The following is a 25,478-nucleotide window of genomic DNA, read 5'->3' on the forward strand; positions in this document are numbered from 1 at the left end:
CTGAACAAGAAATATCCTTCATATTGAATTTTATGTGAATTGTGCTTACCTATGATTGAATATTCACTGAGAAAGAAATAATTGTGAGTCTACAATGTCTTATGTGCCATGTAGTGTTTCAGTAAGAAGTACACAAAGCCCTTTGCGCGCTGGGTATATCGCGTGCTCTCTCAAAGTCTCCTGTGCAGAATGCATGCGTCTCATAATCGTGTCTCCCAGCACGGTACTGATCCTTGACAAATCGTCATGTCAAATACAAATACGTCACATCACACGCAATGGATCGACTCTGCATTGATTGAATATGGACATTTACAGATTAGTCTAACAATATGAAAAAGGAGGACATGTAGGGGGACACTTTTCGAGGGAGGACAGAACTTATAAAAGACTGTCCTCCCTAAAGGAGGACAATTGGTCACCTTAATATCCACCTGCCAGGCCTGACCTGTGGTGGCGCAGTGGATAAAGCATCGACCTGGAAATGCTGAGGTCGCCGGTTCGAAACCCTGGGCTTGCCTGGTCAAGGCACATATGGGAGTTGATGCTTCCAGCTCCTCCCCACGTTCTCTCTCTGTCTCTCTCACCTCTCTCTCTCCTTCTCTGTCTCCCTCTCTCCCTTTCTCTCTCCTCTCTAAAATGAATAAATAAAATTTAAAAAAAAAAAATATCCACCTGCCACTTCAGCTATCTGGAATTTACTCAGTTTACCCCTCTTGTAAAAATGGGATGGAATTTCTGCCTGGCCAGAGTCACGGGGCTTTTGTGGTGCTTGGAAGAAAACCATGTGGTGGCCCTTTTATAACTGCGAAGAGTTGGGCACATCTAAGTTTTTAAAATGTAATTATCAGTGAAGTCACAGTCTTTCATTCATTCAACAACTAACATTTCTGCATGCCAGCCTTTTGGCTGGACGTAAGAGCAAAGTGGTGAACAAGATACATGTAATTATTTTTCCTGGATGTGGACTTTTCCTGGACTCCTGCTCCGTGTGACAGCTCCTAACAGACTGAACTGTGGTTGGGTTGCATTTTTCAGAGATTTGGCATGGTGATGGGGCCAACTTGGACTTGGTGAACATGTTAAAGACGCTACTCTTTTATGGATTCTTGCTGTATTGGCCAAGAGTTTATTTAAAGGCTTTTAATCACTGTAAAAAAAAAAAATAGAAGACTGGATAAAGAAGATGGGACACATATACACCATGGTATACTATTCAGCTAGAAGAAATGATGACATCAGATCACTTACAGCAGAATGGTGGAATCTTGATAACATTATGCGAGTGAAATAAGTGAATCAGAAAACAAGAACTGCAGGATTCCATACATTGGTGGGACATAAAAGCGAGACTAAGAGACATGGACAGGAGTGTGGTGGTTATGGGGGGTGGGGGGAGGGAAGGAGGGAGAGGTGAAGGGGTACAAAGAAAACTGGATAGAGGGTGACGGAGGACCTCTCTTTGGGTGATGGGTATGCAACAGAACTAAATGACTAAAACATTATTTATAAACACAGGCAATCCACCAGGTTATAGTTTACCAGTCCCTTGTTTAAATACCTTAATTAAAAGGCATACAGAATCAGACTGGGGAAAAAAAGCAGGACCCAAATATATGCTGCCTATAAAAAACAAATGCATTTTGTAAGGCACCTGGCACATCGTAAGCACTCAATAAATGTGGTCATGATGATTACCTTGATGTTGCCACGGCTATGGTATTCCTTTTCTAGGCTTTGAATAAAATGAAAAACTATCATAAAAAAAAAAAAAAAAAAAAAAAAAAAAAAAAAAGAACTAAATGACAAGATAACCTGGAAATGTTTTCTTTGAATATATGATGTCACCCCATTAAAATAAAAATTTATTTATAAATAAAAAAGATACATGTAATTAAGATACTTAAAATACAATCTCGTGTGATATTGCTCTAATGGGGGAAACTCAGGAATGTGGGGATCCCAAGGGGGTACCTGGGCTCTCATGGACAGGTAAGGGACTCCTGAAATAAAGGGACATCCACAGGGAGACCTAAAGAATAAGTGAAAATTAGCTGGACCGAGAGGAGGAGAAGGAGTTCCAGAAATAGCATGGGCTGTGACCCAAGGCAAGAGAGAACGTGGCATCTTTGACTCAGTGGCAGAGATGGTGGCAGCCATGAGCCAAGGGAGAGGGAGCCCGCGCAAAGGAGAGTGGGCTCCGCCCTGGGGCTGCCTGGGCTCTGCGCTGGAAACCGCCGCTTCCGTCCCTGCACCTCGGGCAAATCACTGAACCTCTCCAAACCTCAGCTTCCTCACCCCTTAGATGATGAGGAGGATGTGATGAGCTGTTATGAGGGTCTTAGGTGATTATTTACTTAAAAGTTCTTGATGCTGGGCCCTGGCTGGATAGCTCAGTTGATTAGAGCATTGTCCAGATACACAGAGGTTGCTGGGTTCGATCCCTGGTCAGGGCATATACAGAAACAGATCAATGTTTCTGTCTGTCTCTGTCTTTGTCTGTCTGTCTCTCTCTCAAATCAATTTTTTAAATATTTTATTTATTGATTTTTTAGAGAGAGAGGAGTGAGAGAGAGAGAGAAGGGGGAGGAGCAGGAAGCATCAACTCCCATATGTGCCTTGACCAGGCAAGCCCAAGGTTTCGAACCGGCGACCTCAGTGTTCCAGGTTGACGCTTTATCCCACTGCGCCACCACAGGTCAGGCCTCAAATCAATTTTTTAAAAAAGTTCTGCCTGACCAGGTGGTAGTGCAGTGGATACAGCATCAACTTAGGACATTGAGGACCCAGGTTCGAAACCCCGAAGTCACCAGCTTGAGCACCGGCTCACCAGCTTGAGTGCATGGTTGTCGGTTGTAGCATGAGATCATAGACATGATCCCATGGTCACTGGCTTGAGCCCAAAGGTTGCTGGCTTGAGCAAGGGGTCACTGGCTTAGCTGGAATCCCCCAGTCAAGGCACATATGAGAAAGCAATTAATAAACACCTAAAGTGTTGTAAGTACAAGTTGGTGATTCTCATCTCTCCCCTTCCTGTCCATTTGTCTCTCTCTTAAAAAAAAAGTTCTCGGCCTGGCTGGTTGGCTCAGTGGTAGAGTGTTGGCCCGACGTGTGGAAGTCCCAGGTTCAATTCCCGGTCCAGGCACACAAGAGAAGTGCCCATCTGCTTCTTCCCCCTTCCCCCTCTCCTTTTTCTCTCTTCCCCTCCCGCAGCCAAAGCTCCATTGGAGCAAAGTTGGCCTGGGCGCTGAGTATGACTCCATGGCCTCCGCCTCAGGTGCTAGAATGGCTCTGGTAGCAACACAGCAATGCTCTAGATGGGCAGAGCATTGCCCCCTAGTGAGCATACCAGGTGGATCTTGGTTGGGCACATACGGGAGTCTATCTGCCTCCCCACTTCTCACTTGGGAAAAATACAAAAAAAATGTTCTCAATTTTGGCCACTGCTGAGAAAACTAGATAAATAAGTGAAATATTTAGACAGGGACAGCTGTTAAGAACAGCAACAATCAGTGCCTACTGTCTCACTGTCTCCCTTTTACTCTGTTGTGTTTTTCTTCCCAGGACTTATCATCTGACATGTTATATGTTTGTTTGCCCAAGAGGAGAGGGGCATTGTTTTGTTCACTGCTGCATCCCTGGTGCCCAGAACAGTACCTGGCACATAAATGGGTACTAACAGAGACTTTTTCTTTAACCAAATCTGAATCAGCTCCTCTGAGTCCACTGCTCAGTGAGGCTCAATCTTGTACTTCCACCTCTATCCTTTTAGTCCAGTTTTAGGAAGAATCCTGCTGAGTCAGCTTAGCAAAAAATCCCCCACTCTTGATATCTGATCACCCTCTTCATTTGATCAAATTCCTCACTCTCCACCCTTCATATTTTATCACCCTGGCCGGCCTTCAGCAAGAATCCCACTAACCTCTTAGTCATTTTCCATTCACTGCCCCACCCTGCTCCTTGGCTATAAACCTCCACTTGTCCTTATTATCTTTGGACTTGAGCCTGATCTGTGTCCCCTATCGCAAACCCACACTGCATTAGTAGCTCTTGAATAAAGTCTTCTTTACTACCTTTAACAAGTATCATGAGTACTTTTTAAAATGAATCCTTTTTCTTTAATAGTGCTCAGTGTAGCCCTGGCCAATTAGGTCATCCAGAAGCTCAGAGGTTGCTGGTTTGATCCCTGGTCAGGGTACATACAGGAACTGATCAATGTTCCTGTCTTCTCTCTCTCCCTTCCTCTCTTTCTAAAATCAATAAAATAAACATTAAAAAAAAGAAGAATAAAAAAAAAACAGTGCTCAGTGTGAGTTAATGAATGAACATGTAACTACACTGATATCTGCTTGTTGAAAGATGATGTGGCTAGATGCTGGCCTAATGAATGATATGGTCAACTATAGATAGACACTGGTAAATAAGTCAATGATTAATACAGACGAATAGAAACACATGGTGAAGCCCGACCTATAGTGGCACAGTGGAGATAGAACATCGACCTGGAACACTGAGGTTGTTGCTTCGAAACCCTGGGCTTGCCCGGTCAAGGCACATACAAATGCTTCTCGCTCCCTCTCTCTCTCTTCCCACCTCTCTCTAAAATCAATAAGTAAAACCTTGAAAAAAAGGAAACATATAGAGAACACAGAAATATACAAAGAAAGGCATAGAAATGAAGTGCAAGAAAAGAAGTCAATAATGACTCCATCTACATAATAATTCAGGTCAGTGGTTCTGAACATGGAGTGCACATTTAAATCACCTGGAAGTTTTTCAAAACTCCACCAGGGTCCCACCCACACAAAGAACCAGGGCTGGGAGTGGAACCAGGGTCTGGGTTATGAGCAAACTGGTAGGTGACTCAAGGCTCACCCTGCACAGACAGGCTGGGTAGGTGATGGGGAACTGGGCCAAGTGTAGAGAAATAAAGCTAAAGCATCCAGGGGACAGAATCAGGAGGAGAGGTACCAGTTCAGGAACTGAGAACTCTCCGCTAGGCTAAGAGATGAAACCTAGAAGTTGAAAGCAGGGCGAGGTGGAGACAGGTAATAAGCCCCAGTCAAGTCACAGGAGAGGGGGATGGCTGTACCAGCGGGCTACCCCGTTGACTATCTGGGGCTGTGAGGAGATAGGTACAAGGTTAGCGCATGTCCATTCCCTGCTCCTTTCTCCACCTGGGCAGAATGGAAGCTCTCCTCCTCTCTTCCCTTCCTTCCTGTAATCCCTCTGCACACTCTCCCCAACTTTGGGGACCTAGAGGACTTTGGAGAACAAACAGCCGTTTTCCAGCGATGGAAGAACGACAGTCCTCAGCTGGCCTGTCCCCTGGTTCAGTTGTCCTAAGTGTCACCAAGGGGCAAAAGAGGCCGAGAAATAGGGAGACAGAGGGCCCAGCATACGAGGGGGTACGAATGGACAAAGGGAGATGAAGAGGCACAAATGGGCGACCAGCCAAAGATGAGGAAGCGAGAGAGGCCCGCCAGGCGGCGTGAGAAGGCCGCACCGGGCAGCGGCCAGCAGCGCGAGTCCCGTAGCTCCGCCCCGCCCCGCCCCGCCGCGTCGGGTCCCGGAGGCTCCTCCGCCCCGCGCCCCGCGCCCCGCGCCCCGCGCCGCCCGGTCCCGGAGGCTCCACCCACCGCGCCCCGCGCCCCGCCCCGCCCGGTCTCGGAGGCTCCTCCCTCCGCGCCCCGCGCCCCGCCCTGCGCTCTCGGGCTGGCGCGGCGGCGGCGGCGGCGGCGGCGGCGGCGGTTGGGAGGGCTCGCGGAGGGCGGGTGTACCGGCAGCAGGTGGGCGGGGTGCGGGCCGGCGGCGGCGGGTGGGGGGCGGCAGGCTACGCTGGGGCCGGGCGCGGCCGGCCGTGCGGTTCGCCATGGACTTCAACATGAAGAAGCTGGCTTCGGACGCGGGCATCTTCTTCACTCGGGCAGTGCAGGTGAGGCCGTGCGCCCTGGGCCCCGCGCGGCCGGTTCCCGGGGCCCGGATGTGGGGCGGGCCGGGAGCACCCCTGCAGCAAAGCCCGGGGCGCGCAGGAGAAGCTGCTGTCCCTGCCCCACTGCGCGGACACGTTAGTACCTCTCATCCCTGCTCCTTATGCGCTGCCCAGGAAAGAGAAGGAGCTCCAGAGGCCGGCCACTCTGGCCGCACCCTCGACGTGGCCCAGAGCCGGGCCTCGGCCCTGTTACCTGCAGGGAAGGTATCAGTGCCCATCATTTTGACCGACCGGGTTAGCCCGCTACCCTGGCGCCTGCCCAGGGTCTGGTGGGGGCTCTGCTGAGGAGGCCAGAGGGTACCAAGCGGTAACTGCCTTCCTGTCCGTGTCCAGCTGTGACTCTGGGTCCTAGCAGGCTTTTGGAGGCCTGAATCCCAGCCCTAAAGACTCAGACATCAGCTATGATCCTTTCTTTGAGGCACAGTCTCTCCCCTGTGCAGTAGGCTTGTGGTCCTGTGATTCCCACAGGTCCCTTTTACACGCTTGGATGGTCAGTCCGGAAGCCTGAGGGCTGGAGTAATTTCCTTTCCACTCCCTGGGAGGCCTGTTTCCTCTTATTTCCCCAGGCTTGGGCGGGTTGGGGTCTGGCTGGCTACCTTGGGAAGCTGTCCAGGTCCCTAATGCCGAGATTGGAACAAGTCCTATCCACTTGAATGTAATGGTGAAGACCTAGAGTCAGCTATGGGCCTCGATGCTCCTTTTTGTGACCCTGGGGCTTCACCTCACTGGGCATCAGTTTCTCAATCTGAAAAATGGGATTAATAATCCCTCCCTCCCAGGATGTTCCCTGGCACTTTTCATGTGTGTGCTTCCTAAAGGCAAGCTCACTATTAGTGGTAATGTGGTTGATACTGCACTTGTGCAGCATGTGACCTTGGGCCAGTCACTTCTCCTAAATCCTCCGTGTCCCCTTCAGTTAAGCACTTTCTGTCCTCCCAGTGCTCTGGGAACAGGTGTTTGTCCTTGCCATGTTGTTTATTCTCTGGAGCAGCCCAGCCCCAGTATCTGGGAAGCCCATGTGGCTATGTTTACTAGAAAGCACAGTGTCCCGTTGAGGATTTCCTGCTCAATGTTACAAGCCCTGTTGGTGACTCCAGCCCTAGTGGAGATGGCCAGGACCCAAGAGCCCCTCCCTGGGCTAGCCCCAGTCCATCTGGGAGGTGGGGAATCCTCCCCAGTGTTGGTATAGCAACTGTGTTATCTCACACAGCTATTAAGAACCTGATCTGGTTTCCTGCTACTGGGGGCCCTGGCACCTGACCTGGCCAGGACCTGCAGGGCCTGGGCATGAGGAGGCTTGGGCCCTGTAGCCTTGCTTTGCCTGGTGGGGGCAGGCCCACTGAGTGGCCCGTACAGAATGGGAGCCAGTGCCCAGGCGCCAGCCTCCAGGGTGGAGGAGGGAGCTTTATAAATAGAGGCTTTCTCTGGCTCTGCACGCCCACCCCCTGCTGCTGCCATCTTGCAGGGAGCAGCCTTTAACTGCAGCTTCTGAAGCACCGGGTCCTTCCGCTTGGCAGGGATGGGGCAGGATGGCAGGTTAGAGGAGAGAGGGGCCTGAAATGTGAACTGAGTAGGAAAGGACACTCAGGGGACCTGCCCAAGGCTAGTCTGCCCTGTGATAGGAGTCACCCAGGAGGGATTGGAGCAGGTGTTTTAGTATCAACATACCTGCAGCTCCTCTGTGGAGCGCCCGGGACATCCTGGGTAAGTGCTCAGCCTTTCGGTGTACCACGGACACCTTTGAGAGCCTCACCCTGCTCTATATGATAGGAAACCAGACCTGGGCTCTGAGATGGGGTGATTCTGGAATGGCTTTCTAGTCCCTGGACTGTGCTTTGAAAGTCAGGAAGGGGTTGTGAAGTTGATCCAGGTGGTGGGAACAACGCAGCTAAGGGCACTGAGGCAGGAAAACCTAAGGCATATCTGGGTAAGGTGCCTGTGGGGGTGGGGTGGGGTGGGCTGTGATAGTACTAATCCTACAGTAGTAATTCGAGAAATAGTAATAATAATAAAAGTAGGAGTAATAATAATAAAAGCCAGGGAGGTGATGACATTGTCATCATCTGAGCCAGGCAGCAGTGGACATAGAATGGATTCCCAAGAAGCTGGGAAAGCCTGGTAGGACCTGGGTGGACACGGGATGTAAGAGACTTGTGGCCACAAATTTGGGGGGGGGGGGCTGCTGTTAACCTTGGTAAGGCGGGTGCGTGTCACCTAGGCCCAGGTGACTGGTATCACTGGGGTAAGGAGGTCCCTAGGTGGCTTCTGAGAGCCAAGGAAGGACCCGAGGGAGGCCTCTGGTTAATGATGATGATGACACCAGCTAACGTTCATCAGACCTGTACTGTGTGCCGCCGCAGGGAAGCAGCTTTCAAATATTCTGATTGGTCCTGTTATCCCTAGTCTCTGGGCAGGGAACTGAGGACCAGGGAGGTGACTGCCCCTCTGAGCCTCAGTTTCCTCATCTGGAAGATGGGGCTAATGCTATGATCTCAAAGGGTTGGGTGAGGTAGTCCTATTTAGGGCCTGGCTCTGGTAGCCTTTAGTTTGTCGGAAGTGAGGAGGATGAGGACTCAGGGAGGTCAGAGGAGACCAGGAGCCGCTGGTCCCAGGTGGGGAGCTCCAGGCCGCAGCCCTGCTCTGCCCCGCCCTGCAGGGAGAAACCCAAGCCCTGTTGCATAATTGATGTCTGCCAGACAGCATGATGAGCAGCAGGACTCTGCCTCCCTCTCTCTTCGCTCTTTTCGGTTGGAGCTGTCCTTGGTCTCTGGATCATTTATTGCTGCCAAAGAGTCTGGGAAGAGCCTCCAGACCACCCGTGCCGTGATAACCCTGACTCCAGCACAGTCTCTCTTGCTCAGCCTCTGTGGCTTTATCTGTGAAATGGGAACTTGAGCCGACCTGCTTTGAAGGGCCGCTGGCATTATGGAGGGGTCATCAGTATAAAGCTCTTAGCACAGGGTTTGGCCGCAGAGACGGTCAACGGTGTCCGTTGTTATTATCAATCATATTCCTGCAGTGCTCACCCTTTCATGTTTGGCTATAATTGAAGGAGTCTTTCCCCTAGCTGGAAAAGGCCTTCATATTCCTGTTTGGCAAACAAGAACGTTTGCCCAAGGGCCTTTCTAGAGCAGCAGGGCCAGGACTTGAGCTGGTTTGGGGTTGTTCCTCGGGAGCCTACCTGGCTCCTGACGTTTCTCATAGGGGAGCAGTGTGACATCTGCTTCAGCCTGGCCTGGGTTTCTGTGGGGCTGCCGGGCTTTCTCGGCCCTGGGTGGGTTCAGACTTGGCTCTGATGGACTGGCAGTGTTCCCCGTCCACCACGCTGGGTGACCAGAGACCAACCATGTCACCCTCCCACCCAGCCCTTCCTTCCCAGCCGTCTCTCCTCCTATCAGCTCTCAACAGCAGCAGCAGCACCTTACGTTGAATACCGACTCCCTGCCAGACTCTGGCCTGCGTGTCTTATCCACATCTTCCTTCTTCCTTCAACCTATAAAGAGGGTGCTGGTGCTTACCCTCATGTTTCAGCTCAGGGACTGATGCTGAGAGAGGCAAAGCCACTTGCCCGAGGCTACGCGGCTCATCAGTAGCAGAACTGGGACTTGCATCAGGTCCCTCTGATTCTGAAACCACTCACTCCCTTGGCACGGCCTCCCCAGCCGCTCCCAGCCCCCTCACTGAGCCTCCTGGTGACCCCAGAACTTGCTTTTGCCCTGTTTATTTCATTCCACCAAATTCTTTCCTGCATAGTCTGGCTCAGAGGAGCCTTTGCAGTGGTCCCTAAGGGTTTCTTACCCTCTAAGTTGTATGCCAGATTTTGTACAAATGTGCTTTTTCTGGGGGAAAGGGATCTGTAGCTTTCATTGGATTTCTACAAGAAGCCGTGATCCCAAACTCTGGTCTAATAACCCTCTCATTTCACAGAGGGGCAAGCCGAGGCCCAGAGCCAGGTCCTAACTTGTTAGGGGTTCCAGAGAGGTTGGGGCAGAGCAAGTTTCTTGACCCTGGGGCCTGGGTTCCAGCTAGTGGGAAGGGGTAGGTGGGTGGGGCACGGCAGTCCCCCTTCCTCCCTCTGAGCCTCCCTGTCGCTGCCCTCCCCCCACAGTTCACAGAGGAGAAGTTCGGCCAGGCGGAGAAGACCGAGCTCGATGCCCACTTTGAGAACCTGCTGGCCAGGGCGGACAGCACCAAGAACTGGACGGAGAAAATCCTGAGGCAGACAGAGGTGCTCCTGCAGCCCAACCCCAGTGAGTGGACGGGGGCTGGTCCTGGGCACAGCCAGGAAGCTGGTGGCCAAGGCCTGCAGGTGGGACCGGCCCGTGGGGGAGATCTGACTTCCGCTGTTGGGGCTTAGGCTGTTGTGGGGCGACCCCGTCAAAGAAACCAGCAGAGTCAGTCCCGGGCTCTAAGATGCGCTCGGGGACAGTGGAAACGCTAAGCTTTGCACAGAGAGGAGCCTGAAGAAATGCCTGGAAACTGAGCTGCACTTGGGAGGAGAGGCAGGAGAAACACCAGCCTGGCCACCCAGGAGGGGGCAGCGAGGCCAGGGTGGGAGAGGGCTTGCCCAGGGTCGCAGCGAAGCCCAGAGCAGGCGGAAGCAAACTGCGGGAGAGCCGGGGGAACGGGGTGTTGGGTGGAAATCTGGCTCGCCTCTGAGTGTGCCACGTGCAGGCCCAGGGTTGTTCATACGTGCGCCATGTTGTGTAAATCCACATCATGATGAGGCAGACGTGGCAGGGCTGGACTTGGGGCCATCACCCCAGCCGTGGAACCTGGGGCAGGCATTTCAGGTCTCAGTGGCTTCTTCCTCTTCAAGTAAAGGATTCCACAGGGTCGAGGGCCAGTCTCACAGGAGTGGGCATCAGGAAGAGAATATTCTGGAAGGGACTAGGCTGCATGGGCCGGTCCTGCCCTGGATCTGTTTCTGTCACCATGACTTTCATTCTGGGGCTGGACCAAAGAGCCCTGGGATTTGGCTTCTGTCTCCCTGCAGGTGCACGAGTGGAGGAGTTCCTGTATGAGAAGCTGGACAGGAAGGTGCCCTCACGGGTCACCAATGGGGAGCTGCTGGCTCAGTACATGACCGAGGCGGCCAGCGAGCTGGGGCCCACCACTCCCTACGGTGAGCCAGCCCCCACAGCCCCCACAGCCGGGTGGGCGCCATGCTCACTCCCTCTCTAGTTTCCTCCCTCCCCCTCCCTTCCTTTGTCTTCTTAATTACACAGATAACACCGAATTCCTTCTAAGTGTAAAAGCCTCAAACACAGGAGATGAAATAGAGTAAAAAGTGAGGTCTCTCTTACCCAGTTGGTAATGGGATCCTAGTGTGTGTACTGCAGCCTGATTTTTAAACTTGGCATTGCATTCTATCAATAGATACCTGCTCATCATAGCACTTACAGAGCCCCTCAGTCCTAAATATTCTAACCTGTAAAAAGATTTATTGAGATATAATTATATACCATGAAATGCACCTGCTTCAAATGTATAGAACTCAATGATTTTTAGTAAATTTAGAGGTTTGCAAACATTCTCCCCCATCCAATTTAAAGAAGATTTCTATCACCTGCAGAAAAATCCCTTGTGTCTACTTACAGTCACTCTCCACTCCCACCCCCAGCCAACCACTAATGTGCTTTGTGGCTCTATAAATTTGTGTGATCTGAATTATTCATGTAAATGGGATCATGCAACATACTGCTTTTTGTATTTGGCTTTTTCACTTAGCATAATGTCTTTGAGGTTCGTCCCCATTTTAGCATGTTTTAGGATTTCACTTTTATTGCTGAATAGTATTTCATTATATGATATACCACATTTTCTTGATCCAGTCACCATTTGCTAGATATTTTGGTTGTTTCCCTATACACACTTGCAGACGAACCTTTGTGAGGACATCTGTTTTCACTTCGCCTGGTGTATACCTATAAGGGGAATTGCTGGGTCTTATGGTAAATTTAGGTTCAAGTTTCTGAGAAATTACCAAACTCTTTTCCAAAGTGGCTCTGTGATTTTACATTCCCACCTGCCAGGTGGTGTTTGATTTCCAGATATTTGTGGCTTTTCTATTCAACTGCACTTTGGTCAGAGAACATACTTTGTATGGTTTTAATCCTTTTACACTTATTAAACTTGTCTGTGGCCTTGAATATGGTCTCTCCTGCAGAATGTTCCGTGTTCACTTGAGAAGCTTGTACATCATGTTGTTGGGTAGCGTGTTGTAGAGATGTCAGTGAGGACAAATTGATAGTGCTATTCACGTCTTCCAAACCCTTGCTGGTTTTGTCTTGTCCTCTCCGTTCCTGAGAGTCCTGGTGCCCAGCTGTTCCTGTCAGCCGTCTGCTTGTCCCCCTCAGTCCGTGTTTGCTGCGAATAGTCTGGGACTCTGTCGTAGGTCTGAGTGTTTATATTGTGCATTTTCCTGATGAATTGATTCATTTTTATAACACACTGTACTCTGTCCCTGGTAACTTTTTTTTTTGCCTTAAAGCCCATTTTATCTGATAGTAGTATAGCTACTCTTGTTCAATTATGGTTACTGTTTGTATGGTATACCATTTCCAGCCCATTTATGTCTCTTTACGTTCAAAATGTGTCTCTTATATCACAGCATACATTTGGATTTTTATTGAAAATCCAGCCTACCTGACAACCTTTGCCTTTTTTTTCCTTTTTACAGAGACAGAGAGAGTCAGAGAGAGGGATAGACAGGGACAGACAGGCATGAACGGAGAGAGATGAGAAGCATCAATCATTAGTTTTTTGTTGCGACACCTTAGTTGTTCATTGATTGCTCTCTCATATGTGCCTTGACCGCGGGCCCTCAGCAGACCGAGTAACCCCCTGCTCGAGCCAGCGACCTTGGGTCCAAGCTGGTGAGCTTTGCTCAAACCGGATGAGCCCGTGCTTAGGCTGGCGACCTTGGGGTCTCGAACCTGGGTCCTCCACATCCCAGTCTGACGCTCTATCCCTGCGCCACGGCCTGGCCAGGCCAATCTTTGCCTTTTGATTGGAGTGCTTAATCCCTTTACATTTAATATAATTGTTGATGTGGTTGGATTTACATATGCCATTTAATTATTTCCTTTATGTCTCAGGTCATTTTTGTTCATCTGTTCCTCCTTTACTGACTTCTTTTGTGTTAAATAGATATTTTCTAATGTAATATTTTAATGTTTGTTGCTTATTTTTACTTAAATTTTTTTTTGTGACAGAGAGAGGGATAGATAGGGTCAGACAGACAGGAAGGGAGAGAGATGAGAAGCATCAATTATTTGTTGTGGCACCTTAGTTGTTCATTGATTGCTTTCTCATGTATGCCTTGATGGGGGGGGGCTACAGCAGAACGAGTGACCCCTTGCTCAAGCCAGAGACCTTGGGCTCAAGCTGGTGACCTTGGAGTCTCAAACCTGGGTCCTCCGTGTCCCAATCAGACGCTCTGCACCATTGCTCACTGCGCCATTGCCTGGTCAGTCTAAAGTTTTTTTCTTAGTGGTTTTTCAACATGAATTACAATATGCATTTTACTTATCGCAATCTCTTCAGAGTAACACTGACTGGAGTAAAATATAGAAATTTTGCTCTAATGTAACTCCATTCCCTCCCTCTTCTTTTGTGCTATTATCATACATGTTACATCTTCATATCTTATAAGCCCAACAATACAATTTTACAATTATTGTTTTATGCAGTTGTATTTTAAATCACTTAAGGAAAAAGAAGAAAAATTACAGCATCTTTTAATGTTCCTTATACACAGATAAATTACTGGTGCTGTTTATTTCTTTATGTGGATTCAAGTTACCATCTGGTGTCATTTCCTTTGAACCTGAAGTATTTTTTCCATGGCAAGTCTGTTAGCAATGAATTCTTCCCTTTGTTTATCTGGGGATGTATTTTGTGTTCACTTTTAGAAGGACAGTTTTGCTGTGTGTAGAATTCTTAGGTGAGAAATTTTTCTTTTTATAACTTTGAATATATCATCTCACTGCTGTCTGGCCTCCACTGTTTCTGATAAAGAGGTTCTTTGTTGTTCTTACTGCGACTTCTTGTATGTGATGAGTCTCTTTTCTCTTGCTACTTTTGAGACTTTTTGTAATTCAACAGTTTGACTAAGATGTCTTAGCTGTGGATCTCTTTGTGTTTATCCTATTTTGGGTTTAATTTTTTGGATATGAAGATTTGTGTTTTTGGGCCCTGGCCGGTTGGCTCAGCGGTAGAGCGTCGGCTTGGCGTGCGGGGGTACCCGGGTTTGATTCCCGGCCAGGGCACATAGGAGAAGCGCCCATTTGCTTCTCCACCCCCCCTCCTTCCTCTCTGTCTGTCTCTTCCCCTCCCGCAGCCAAGGCTCCATTGGAGCAAAGATGGCCCGGGCGCTGGGGATGGCCCCAGGCGCTAGAATGGCTCTGGTCGCGGCAGAGCGACGCCCCAGAGGGGCAGAGCATCGCCCCCTGGTGGGCAGAGCGTTGCCCCTGGTGGGCATGCCGGGTGTATCCCGGTCGGGCGCATGCGGGAGTCTGTCTGACTGTCTCTCCCCGTTTCCAGCTTCAGAAAAATACAAAAAAAAAAAAAAAAAAAGATTTGTGTTTTTCATCAAATGCAGGACATTTTGGGCTATTATTTCTTCAAATGTTTTTATCTGACCCCTTTGATTTTCTTCTTCTGGGACTCTTGTTACTAAGGTGACCAATCATCCTCCTTTAAGGAGGACAGTCCTTTTATAAGTTCCGTCCTCCCTCGAAAACTGTCCTCCTACATGTCCTCCTTTTTGATATTGGAAGACTAACCTGTAAATGTCCGTATTTGATCGATGCAGAGTCGATCCATTGTATGTGATGTGATATATTTGTATCTAAATGAGTACTTTTTTCTTACAATGATTATTAAAAATTAATAGGCATGTGCGCATAATTACAATATAAAATATTACAATGTTTTTATTATGCATTTATCATATTTTAGTGTATTGTTGCAATGAATAAAATGTTTTTATTTATGATATTGTTTTCTTCAATTTATTTTTGTCCTCCTTTTCATTGTAACACAGTTGGTTACCTTACTGTTACTCATGTCAGTTATTTGATGGTGTCCCATTGGTCTCTGAGGCTGTCATTTTTCTTTCTGAGATCATCTCTGTTGATCCATCTTCAGAGGTGCTGATAGTTTTCCTTCTGCCAGCTTAAATCTGTTGCTGAGCCTTCTCGTGAATTTGCCACGTCAGTCATTGTACCTTTCACTCCAGAATTTTCACTTCATTTTTATATATTTTTAAAATTTTTTAAAAAAATTTATTCATTTTTAGAGAGGAGAGAGAGAGGGAGAGAGAGGAGAGAGAGACAAAAAGAAGGGGGGAGGAGCTGGAAGCATCAACTCCCATATGTGCCTTGACCAGGCAAGCCCAGGGTTTTGAACCGGCGACCTCAGCATTTCTAGGTCGACACTTTATCCACTGCGCCACCACAGGTCAGGCCATTTTTATATTTTTTATCTCTTTATTGGTATTCTCTATTTGATGAGTCATTTGTCATATTTGCCTTTAATTCTTTAAACGTGATTTCTGTTCGTTTTCTAACATATTTGTAATAGCTGCTTAGAAATCCTTATCTGCAAAGACTAACAGCTGAGCCTCCGTGGAGACAGTGTCTATTGATTAATTTTTTTCCCCTGATGTGTTGACCATACTTACCTATTTCCTTGCATGTTTCATAATGTTTTGTTGAATCTGGACATTTTAGATAATGTAGCAGCTCTGAATTCTGATCCCTTGAGGGTTATTGCCGCTGTTTGTTAAGAGACTTGCCTGAGCTCGCTGTTGCGAGTCTGTGTCCCCCGCACTATGTAGCTACTGATGTCTCAGCCTTTTTTTTCTTCTTTTTTTTTTTATAATTATTCTTTTTATTTTTAAGCCTAATAAGCCTAGCTTCCTAAGCGTTGCTCCTAGGTCAGCATATGTTAGTGGTCAGCCAGGGATCAGTCAGAAGCTGTGCTTAGTACTGTACCATTAAGGCCTTACTGATCCATTTGCAAATGGGCTGGGAAGCACATTCAGAACAGTTTACGAGTCTGCGCGGCATTCACTTTGTGGATGTGCAAAGCATCTGCTCAGTCAAGGCTGAGTATGTTGCCAGGGTTCTCTGTAGTCTTTCCTGAGCTTGCTACAAACAGGAATAGCCTTCCAGATCGCCAGACACACCTGGGGGCTTCTCAGGGCACCGGTGACAGTTGTGTTTCCCAGATCTCCTGTTAAATTTCTGGCAGGTCTGTTGCTTGTTCCCACCAGCATTCCAGCCTCAAGTTAGCAGTGAGGGTGGCCTTTCCTGAGTATTTGCCACTGAGATCACTGTTGCTTTTGACAGCATCCATGGGTTTTTCTGTGCTCCAGCAGCAGAGGCGCCAGCAGCAGAGGCACCAGCCGCAGGGCTTGTCCCTCCCTGGTAGAGCTATAGCATTACAGAGCTTGCGGAGGTGGGAGCACCCCCAGGATTAAAAGACACAGGCTCCCAGCCTGGTCTGTGGTGGCGCAGTGGATAAAGCATTAACCTAAGGTGCTGAGGTTACTGGTTCGGAGCCCTGGGCTTGCCCAGTCAAGGCACATACGAAAAGCAATCGATGAACAACTAAAAGTGAAGCAACTATGGGTTGATACTTCTCACTCCCCCCCCCCCCCGTAAAATCAATCAATAAAATCTTTTTAGAGAGAAGCAGGGAGAGAGAAACAGAAACATCGAGCTGTTCCTGTATGGGCCCTGACTGGGGAACAAAAAATAAAATCTTTGTAAAAAAAAATAAGATAAAGGCACAGGTTCCCATTGTTCTTACAAAGGTCCAGTAGTAAATGCTTCTCAATTTGTTGTTTGCCTTTTGTCAATTTCCGGAGTCCAGAAATGACGTTTTTGACAACTCCATCCAGTTTCATTACTGTTCTTTGGGGAGAGGATTTGTCCTCCTTTTCCTGGCATTCCAAAAGTGCCCTCAGCCTTTTTAATGGCAATGTAATATTCCACTGTTTGCGCGTCCAGCTCTTTACCTGTCAGTCCCTAACCCAGGGGTCGGGAACCTATGGCTCATGAGCCAGATGTGGCTCTTTTGATGGCTGCATCTGGCTCACGGACAGATCTTTAATAAAAAAAATAATGTTAAAAATATAAAACAGCCTGACCAGGCGGTGGCGCAATGGATAGAACGTTGGACTGGGATGCGGAAGTCCCAGGTTCGAGACCCCGAGGTCGCCAGCTTGAGCCCAACGTCGCTGGCTCAAGCAAGGGGTTACTTGGTCTGCTGAAGTCCTGCGGTCAAGGCACATTAAAAAAAAAAAGATTTTAAAAAAATATATAAAACATTCTCATGTATTACAGTCCATTCATTTCCTACAACTCATGTTCATGGTTGCAGGTGGCTGGAGCCAATCACAGCTGTCCTCCGGGACAACACCAAATTTTTATTGGATAATGCTTAACGTACACAGGTTGTTGTATGGCTCTCATGGAATTACATTTTAAAATATGTGACGTTCAGCCCTGGCCAGTTGGCTCAGTGGTAGAGCGTCGGCCTGGCGTGTGGAAGTCCTGGGTTCGATTCCCAGTCAGGGCACACAGGAGAAGTACCCATCTGCTTCTCCACCCCTTCCCCTCTCGCTTCTCTCTCTCTCCTCTCTCTAAAATGAATTAAAAATTTTAAAAATAAAAAAAATTAAAAAAAATAAAATATGTGGCGTTCATGGCTCTCTCAGCCAAAAACGTCCCCGCCCCCTGCCCTAACTGATGGGTATGTAGATTGCGTGCACGTTTTCCAGGCCACGTGCTGCTCCCTTGTGTTCGCCTCTTCAGCACATCTCTTCCCCAGTGCCCCCGCTGCTCCTTTCGGAGCAGCCTCAGCCTGACCCTCCTCCTCACTTGCGACTCTGTCCTTAGGGAAGACACTGATCAAGGTGGCAGAAGCTGAGAAGCGCTTGGGAGCCGCAGAGCGGGATTTCATCCACACGGCCTCCATCAACTTCCTCACGCCCCTGCGCAACTTCCTGGAGGGGGACTGGAAGACGATCACGGTGAGGGACCTGGGACGGCTCGGCCTCCTGTGACCCTGGGGCTCTTTCTGCAGAGCTCCTGAACGAGGCTCTCCTCCCCTGCGGGGAACCCAGTGCTCCTAGGGTCTTCCCAGATGGGGCTCTTGTGGCCTGAGTTATTCAGAGGAGATGACCTTCTTTCTCTGGGCCTCCGTTTCCCTGTCTTGACCAGATGGCCCACAGGCCAGTCCTGTCATGGCCCAGAGTCCCCCGGGTGCCCAGAGTCTCACTGTCCCTGTTCTCCACCTGCAGAAGGAGAGGCGGCTCCTCCAAAACCGGCGTCTAGACCTGGATGCCTGCAAAGCCCGGCTGAAGAAGGCCAAGGCCGCGGAAGCCAAAGCCGCGGTAGGTGTTCCCACTGGCCTCCTTCCCCCCGGCTCTGATCGGAGTCGGGGATGCAGGGACGCCGATGACGGGACCTGGTTCCAGCATGGCCTCGCTCCCCTGTCCTTGCCTAGATAGGCCTGGCTGGGAATGCTGGTCTGGGCTGGCCACCTCAGGTCACATCACTGTGCCCCTGCCCCCAGGGAACACTCAGCCCAGAGCTCTGGGCCCCACGGCCGACCTTTATGGAGTGGGCCAACCAGCAGTGCCTCGCCCCGGGCCTGGGGCGCCCCGCAGCCTCCCTGGACAGACACGTTGGAGTTTCCTGCATGCCCTTGCTGCCCTCCCTGGATGCTCAACCCCCTCCCAGCTCGGCCAGGGCATGGCTCCCCTTACTAACTCACAGGCCTATTGCTCCAGCGCTGGCCCCAGGGCGCCCCTGCTCAGTCCCCTGCCATGGTGTGGAGGACCCCAGAGCTGGACTGCCCACTTCTTCAGGAGCATGTCCGAAGGGTCCTTCAGGGAGCCCTGAGAGACTGGCTAGGGGCTCCCCTTCACCTGCTCACTGAGGCCGGCTCGGCCTGGATGGGCCGCTGGGGTGCAGCCTGCGACAGTGCACCTGGGGCAAGCCCAGGGGGGAGCTGCGTGCTAGGGTGGGCGCGCTTGGTGTGCCAGGCTGCTCGGGTGTGTAGGGGCCCGAGAGCTGCCTGACACCCTGCGGAGGGAATCCCAGGTGCAGGGCATGCCGGGAACCCAGGCTCCCAGCAGCTGCTTGTGGGCGTTTGGGCCCCAAACCCTCTGTGTGTTCCTCTCTCAGTGTGGCTACCTGGGGCCATGGGGCCTCGGCCTACCCTGCCTCTGGCAACAGCCCTGGCCAGAGTCTTAGCTCATCTTGGTGTGTGGGGTCTAGATTGGAGGCAGGGGCTCAGCCACTGGAGTCTTGTTTGGGTTGGGTAGGATGACCTATGACTGTTGAGATGTCCTTACTAAGTCACCTGGACAGTCTCCCTGTCACTCAGGGCTGGACAGCCTCTCTGGAATAACTTGGCCAGAGCAAGGTTTTCCTCCATCAGCCAGGCCAGGGGAGCCCTTCCTTAGTCACTGGCCTGGCTCACCCTCTTCTCGAGTTGGGTGGCCCGGCCAAACTTAGGCCTCTGGGCTAGTCCCGGTTACCCTCTCAGGAGCTAGGACCTGGCAGCCCAGGTACAGATCCCTTGAGGACTCAAGCCCAGCAGTTTGCCTTTTCATCCCCACCCCTCTGAACACACGCACACACATATCAGAACACCTTCCAGAGGGTGTTGTGTGTGTGTCCATCTGCCTGTCCAACCCAGAGGGTGGGTTGTGTGTGTGTCCATCTGCCTGTCCGCCTGGTCTCCCCTTCCGCGGGGGCCTAGGGGACCTGCTCCTGCCTGCACTGTGGACTCACTAACTCTTTGTTTTTGTTCCTTTCCGTTCTGCTTTGGGTAACTTGGCTCAGTGTGAGGGAGATGTGAGTATACCTGTCCCACGTGCGTGCTGCTTCTGGTTTGCCCATCTGGCCTGGGGCCCATAGTGCCATGGCCAACCCAGGCCATGTCCTTGGGGCCTTTTGCAAGCAGCTGGTCTCCCCATCAGAGCCTGTACCGTGGGTAGCCTCTGTTTTGGGGGGACGCCAGGCGTTGGAGCCTGTGAGTCAGCTTTTTGCAAATGTTGAAAGCCTGTCACTCTGTCCATCCATGCATCCATCTGTCTACCTTTGTTGTGGGGAAGGGGCCTAGTCCTTGCGGCAGGAACGAGAGGTGTGGTGTGCAGAGGTTCTAGAATGGGGAACGCTGTGGGGGGCATGGTTCATTTGGAAGACTGGGGTCTGGGGAGGAGTCGGCCTTGATCCCTGGGCCAGGGGCCTGATCCAGTCTGTGACTCACCCAGAGGCAAGAGCTGTGCCAGCAGCCACAGGCTGTCTCCTTGTTGCATCTGCTTTCCTGGCCTCCCCAGTGTGCCCTCCCTCTTGGTCTTTGTCTTCACTCCGGGCCTCTCAGCCTGCCCCCTCTCCAGGTGGTGGGGTGTAGAAAGAGGGTCCGGTGTTGTATTTGTCTGTAGCCTCCTGTCCCGGGGCCAGGGGCTCCTGGGGTTGCTCTGTGAGAAACTCTGGGGCGGCCTCCTGGCCCCAGCCCAGTCCCAGCCCTCCATGACCTGTTTCCCCCACAAACTCTGTTCCCACTAGACGGTGCCTGACTTTCAGGAGACTAGACCTCGTAATTACATTCTCTCGGCCAGCGCCTCCGCGGTAAGCGCCCCTGCCCCGCCTACCCCGGGCCTCCCTAACCCTTCCCACACCTCAGGGCCTGCTGCCCAGCAGACGGGGGCCAGAGTGTAAGACAAGGGCACTGCACACCTGCTTGGCCCAGCCCCAGGAGCTCCGTCTGTCCGCCTGTCCTTATGCACTATGACCCTGTGGCTGGCCCGCTGCTCCCTGCAAAATGCTGAAGGTGGAGACTAGACCAACTGCGCTGAACAGTGTGGTGAACTCTGGACAGCAGCTGTCCCCTCTTTAGTGGACCTGAGACTGTGCCCAGGCCAAACACAACCCTGACCCTCCCAAAGCAGGCAGTACCCCCCCGCCCCACCATCCTCCATGACTGCGGCCCTGTGCGGCCCTGAGGGCAGAGCAGGCCGGGGCTGGCCTCCCACGCATTCACAGATCCCTAAGGACAGGTGACAAGGGTGGCACTGGTCGTCCAGCTGCCTTCATAGCACATCTGCTCGTTGTCGTGGGAATGAGCAGGGAAGGGGAAGCGGCAGTCTGGGCCTGGGCCCAGAGGTTGAAGCCAAGACAGCGGGTAGGTGTGGCGGCGTCAGGAGGCTTTGAATGTATTGGCGTCTTTTTTTTCTCCAGCGTTACTGAGATTATTTGGCATTTACTGTTTAGTTTAGGAGATAGGCAGATCCTATGTATCCCATCATGCCTGTCACAGCCACTGCCTTTCTGCCTTTTCTCTGCCCTTCTGTTTCCCCGATGGGTGATGTCCTACCCGCACAGACCGTCTGGCTCTTCATCTCTGTCACAAGCATGTTGCTGTGTGTTTGTGTGCTCATTCAGTGGCTAGGCCATCATCCCTCGGGGGGTGCCAACCACAGTTTAGTCCATCGGGCCCTATGTCTGTACACGTGGAGGTGGCTTCTCGTGATGTGACTCCTAACCAGCACCATGGTGGCACCCCTCTGCCCAGAGGCCTGTCCTTGTTTTACTTCCTGTGTTCAGGTCGCTGTCTCAGGGTAGCATTCCCGCAGTGGGCAGAATAGGGTCTTCTAAGTCATGGCGGAAGGGGTCTTACTTCTCTAGACTCCAGATCACACATCCTGCCCCCCTTCCTGGGCCGAGCGGAAGGAGAAATGTCCTGGAGGGTGGCAACTACCCTGTTTTTTTCCATTGCTCTTGAACCCCAGTAGGACTCGGACATAAGGCTGCCTTCTTCTGTCCAAGGACAGAAAGGTTCAGTGGCCGACCTAGGGTCACGGTCCTGCCTCCTGACCCAGCAGTCTTAGCCCAGTGTCAGGGCAGGTTGGAGGACACTTGGTCTCCCTTGAGACCCCAGTCAGTGCCTGGGGTCTCACACAATACGAGAACCCCAAGCAGGACTTTCCAGCTGGCTGTCCCCCTTCCCTGCATGTGGCATGTTGGACTGGACTGTGATTGCAGTGCCCGTCACCAGGCTTCAGCTCTGGGTGGGCTGGGGGAGGCCGGTGGAAGGGGAGAGGTTGGGGTCTGGAGGAGCTGGGGCTGGGCATGGGCTCTGGGGCTCAACTGTCCCCCCCTGCCTGTGGTCCCCTGCTGACCAGTGTCCCTCCCTCCCCTGCTGACCGGTTCTGTTGTGGTCTCTGCAGCTCTGGAATGATGAGGTGGACAAGGTGAGTGGAGCTTGGGGAGGCTAGGGCAAGAGGTTTGAAGGGGGTGGGGAGCGGGAGGTCCCGCCCAGCTGCTGCTGCAGGGCTTAGGTCTGCCTCTAGTTCTGGGGCTGCTGTGGGGTTGTCAGTTCCCTTTTGTGGGAGACCACCCCCACAGTGGGTCCCCCAGGGGCAATTGCGGGTGAGACTTTCCCCTGATGGGTGGTGATGTCAGCTAGGCAGGTCTGGGCAGAGCCCTTGAGGGAACCTGATCACTGGGGTGGGGGCAGTGCTCATCCGCCAGGGAGGGCAGAGACTACTCCCTGACGGCCGAGATGCAGGAGATGATGGAGGGAAACTGGGACAGCTGTTCCTCTCCTGCTCTTACCCCCCTCCCAGTCCGAGCAGGAGCTCCGAGTGGCCCAGACAGAGTTTGACCGGCAGGCAGAGGTGACCCGTCTCCTGCTGGAAGGAATCAGTAGCACTCACGTGAGTCCTGTTCCCACTTCCTCCACCATCCACTGTCTTTTGCCACCCCTCATGGACCCACTAAACTCGTCATGCGGCCTGAGTGAACCTGGATCTTGGGAACAGGCAGGGAGGGTAATGCTTGAGCTTGTGGCTTCTAAGGGGGAGGTAGTCTTGAGAACAAGTCTCGAAGGGCGGGACTGCTCTCCTCCCCCAGGGAGCAGGAGGTTGGGGCAGAGGCCACAGGAATGCTGGGCCAGGGTCTAGCAGAAGATGGGGTGGGCATGGAATGCTTCATCCGAGACACCTCCCGTCCGTCACCACTGGCATCTTCCCCACAGGTAAACCACCTTCGCTGCCTCCATGAGTTCGTTGAGTCTCAGACAACTTACTATGCGCAGTGCTACCGCCACATGCTGGACCTACAGAAACAGCTGGGCAGGTGCCCACTGGGGGCCCTCATCCCACTAATAGCCTGACCTCCCTCGGGCGAGCGGAAGCTCCCTCCCTGAGTTCAGGAAACCCCACAGCACACGGGGCAGGTTGGAGGGTGGCCTGCCCAGAGCCTTCTCGGGTGGGCCATCACCCCTCCGAATGACAGTGAGGGCACTGGTCTCGGGGACCTGAGCGGTTTCTTGAGTGTGGAGTGGGAGGTGGCAAGGACAGGGCCAGAGCATTTCACTTTCCCCCTGCTTCCCTTTCCTTCCATGCTGCCAGTTCCCAGGGAGCCATGTAAGTAGCCGGGGTCTCCTTGCCCCTGCAGTGGGCCCAGCTGGTGTTCCTGGGGGCACATGGACTGGGCATGGCTCCCAGCTGCTGAGATGTACCCCCACTCCTCCAGATTTCCAGGCACCTTCGTGGGCACCACAGAGCCCACCTCCTCGCCCCTCAGCAGCACCTCGCCCACCACCACTGCAGCCACCATGCCTATGGAACCATCTGGGGCTGGCCTGGCCCCTGCAGGGGAGACTGCGCTCTGCCTGGAGGAGGTGGCTCCACCCGCCAGCGGGACCCGCAAGGCCCGGGTCCTCTATGACTACGAGGCAGCCGACAGCAGTGAGCTGGCCCTGCTGGCTGATGAGGTGGGTCTGGAGCCCAGGGCCACCATCTTCATCCCTGAGGGGCTCCAGGGAGAAGCTAAGACCCAGGGTGATTTGGGGAGGCTCCAGCTCCGAGAAAGCAGTTGCTACTCCCCAGAGTCTGTTAAGAGCAGGGGAGGTGAATGCCCACCCGCAGGTGTAGGTGCCATGTATCACAGGAAGGTCACAACCCTGTCCCCTGGGCCACTTCTGCCCGAGCCAACCAGGGTGACCTTCTTTCTCTGCCACCCTCTTCAGCTCATAACCGTCTACAGCCTGCCTGGAATGGACCCAGACTGGCTCATTGGCGAGAGAGGCAACAAGAAGGGCAAGGTCCCTGTCACCTACTTGGAACTGCTCAGCTAAGCAGGACCCCTCCCAGGCCCCTGCTCGTTCTGGCCTGGGCACGAGAGATGAGTGCAGCCTGCCCCATCTTGTCCATTGGTGACCTAGCTGCCGAGGGTGGGCAATGACCCTTTCCCGTCCCTGCCCCTGGTCATCAGCTGTGAGGGCCTCTCCCCCAGCCCTGCTTCTGACCTGGTTCTGGAGCCCCTGAGCTTGCCTGCATCCCCCAGCACCCAGCCTTCTGCTCTGTGAGGGAGGGCTGGCTGTAGTCAGCGCACTCGCACCTCAGCCTGTGGGGGTTGGGGCAGCACAGGGCCCAAGGAAGCCCTGCGTTCACCCTTGGCAAGAGCGCCTGCCTTTTAGTTGCCAAAAGCAGCGAAGGAGGGCAGGTGGGTCCGCGGCGGGCCTCAGACTGGGCCCAGCCCCTCTGGGTGAACAGAGGGGAGTCTGGCCAGAGAGGCGGGCCTGGGCCATGGAGCTGCCTTTCCAGGTGCTACCCTCCCCTCGTGCCTGAGCTCCATCAAAGTAGGGTGGCTGCGGCCTGCACCTCTGCACACTCACTTTTTACTGATCTTTTTACTCTGCCTGTCCGCTTTGCTCTCTAGCCAATGACGAATAATAAACTGTCCTTCGTGTGCACATTGCTTGGGCTCCTGATCGGGGTTGCGGCCCTCACAGGGCTGCCTGTGGGAAAGAGGAGACTTCGCCCTGTTACCAGTGCTCCTCTGGGTGGGTGTGATGGACAGAAGGCTGGCAGCCCACCTGCCGGGAGCGTGAGGGCAGAGGGGAAGGGAAGAGACTTCGCCCTGTTACCAGTGCTCCTCTGGGTGGGTGTGATGGACAGAAGGCTGGCAGCCCACCTGCCGGGAGCGTGAGGGCAGAGGGGAAGGGAAGCTCTGCATGGCACTGTTCACTGCGCTCCCCTTCTCCCACGGGGCCTGTGCTGCTCTGCTGGGAGTGAGCAGTTCCTGTACATGAAGCTGCATGACAGGCTTAAAATATTTTTAATTTATTGATTTGAGAGAAACACTGATTTGTTGTTCCACTAATTTGTTGTTTCACTGGTTGGTTCTTGTACGTGCCCTGACAGGGATGAAACCTGCAACCTTGGCAAACAGGGACAACACTAGCCAACTGAGCTACCCAGCCAGGGCACATGATAGACATTGTATTCCTAAGAATAACTTTCCTGAATTTGGGCAGTGGCCAGGACTGTAATAGCTGATGGTTTAGCCTTGGCCACACCTCTCGGTTGGTGAGAGCATTGTCCCAATACACACAAGGTTGCTGGTTCAATCCCCGATCAGGGCACATACAGAAACAGACTGATATTTCTGTC

General features: G+C 52.1%; 1 protein-coding gene across 3 annotated transcripts; it reads left to right on the forward strand.

Annotated features, from left to right (window-relative positions):
• The first annotated feature begins 5,752 nt into the window (after nt 1-5,752).
• Nucleotides 5,753-24,778, forward strand: SH3GLB2 (SH3 domain containing GRB2 like, endophilin B2). Of its 3 annotated transcripts, XM_066255991.1 has the most exons (12): nt 5,755-5,935; nt 10,101-10,242; nt 10,989-11,117; nt 17,905-18,038; nt 18,309-18,401; nt 20,587-20,649; nt 22,248-22,271; nt 22,647-22,736; nt 23,057-23,157; nt 23,433-23,447; nt 23,557-23,797; nt 24,053-24,778. In XM_066255991.1, exons 1-12 carry the CDS (start codon nt 5,873-5,875, stop codon nt 24,158-24,160), a joined length of 1,203 nt encoding a protein of 400 aa, XP_066112088.1. In that variant the 5' UTR covers nt 5,755-5,872; the 3' UTR covers nt 24,161-24,778. The 3 variants fall into 3 exon arrangements, with proteins under 3 accessions (XP_066112090.1, XP_066112088.1, XP_066112089.1); XM_066255993.1 differs by lacking the exon at nt 20,587-20,649 and having other exon boundaries at nt 5,753-5,935; XM_066255992.1 differs by lacking the exon at nt 23,433-23,447 and having other exon boundaries at nt 5,759-5,935.
• Nucleotides 24,779-25,478: the final 700 nt, after the last annotated feature.

The sequence above is a fragment of the Saccopteryx bilineata genome, chromosome 2, assembly GCF_036850765.1.
Source record: "Saccopteryx bilineata isolate mSacBil1 chromosome 2, mSacBil1_pri_phased_curated, whole genome shotgun sequence".
Taxonomy (NCBI): domain Eukaryota; kingdom Metazoa; phylum Chordata; class Mammalia; order Chiroptera; family Emballonuridae; genus Saccopteryx; species Saccopteryx bilineata.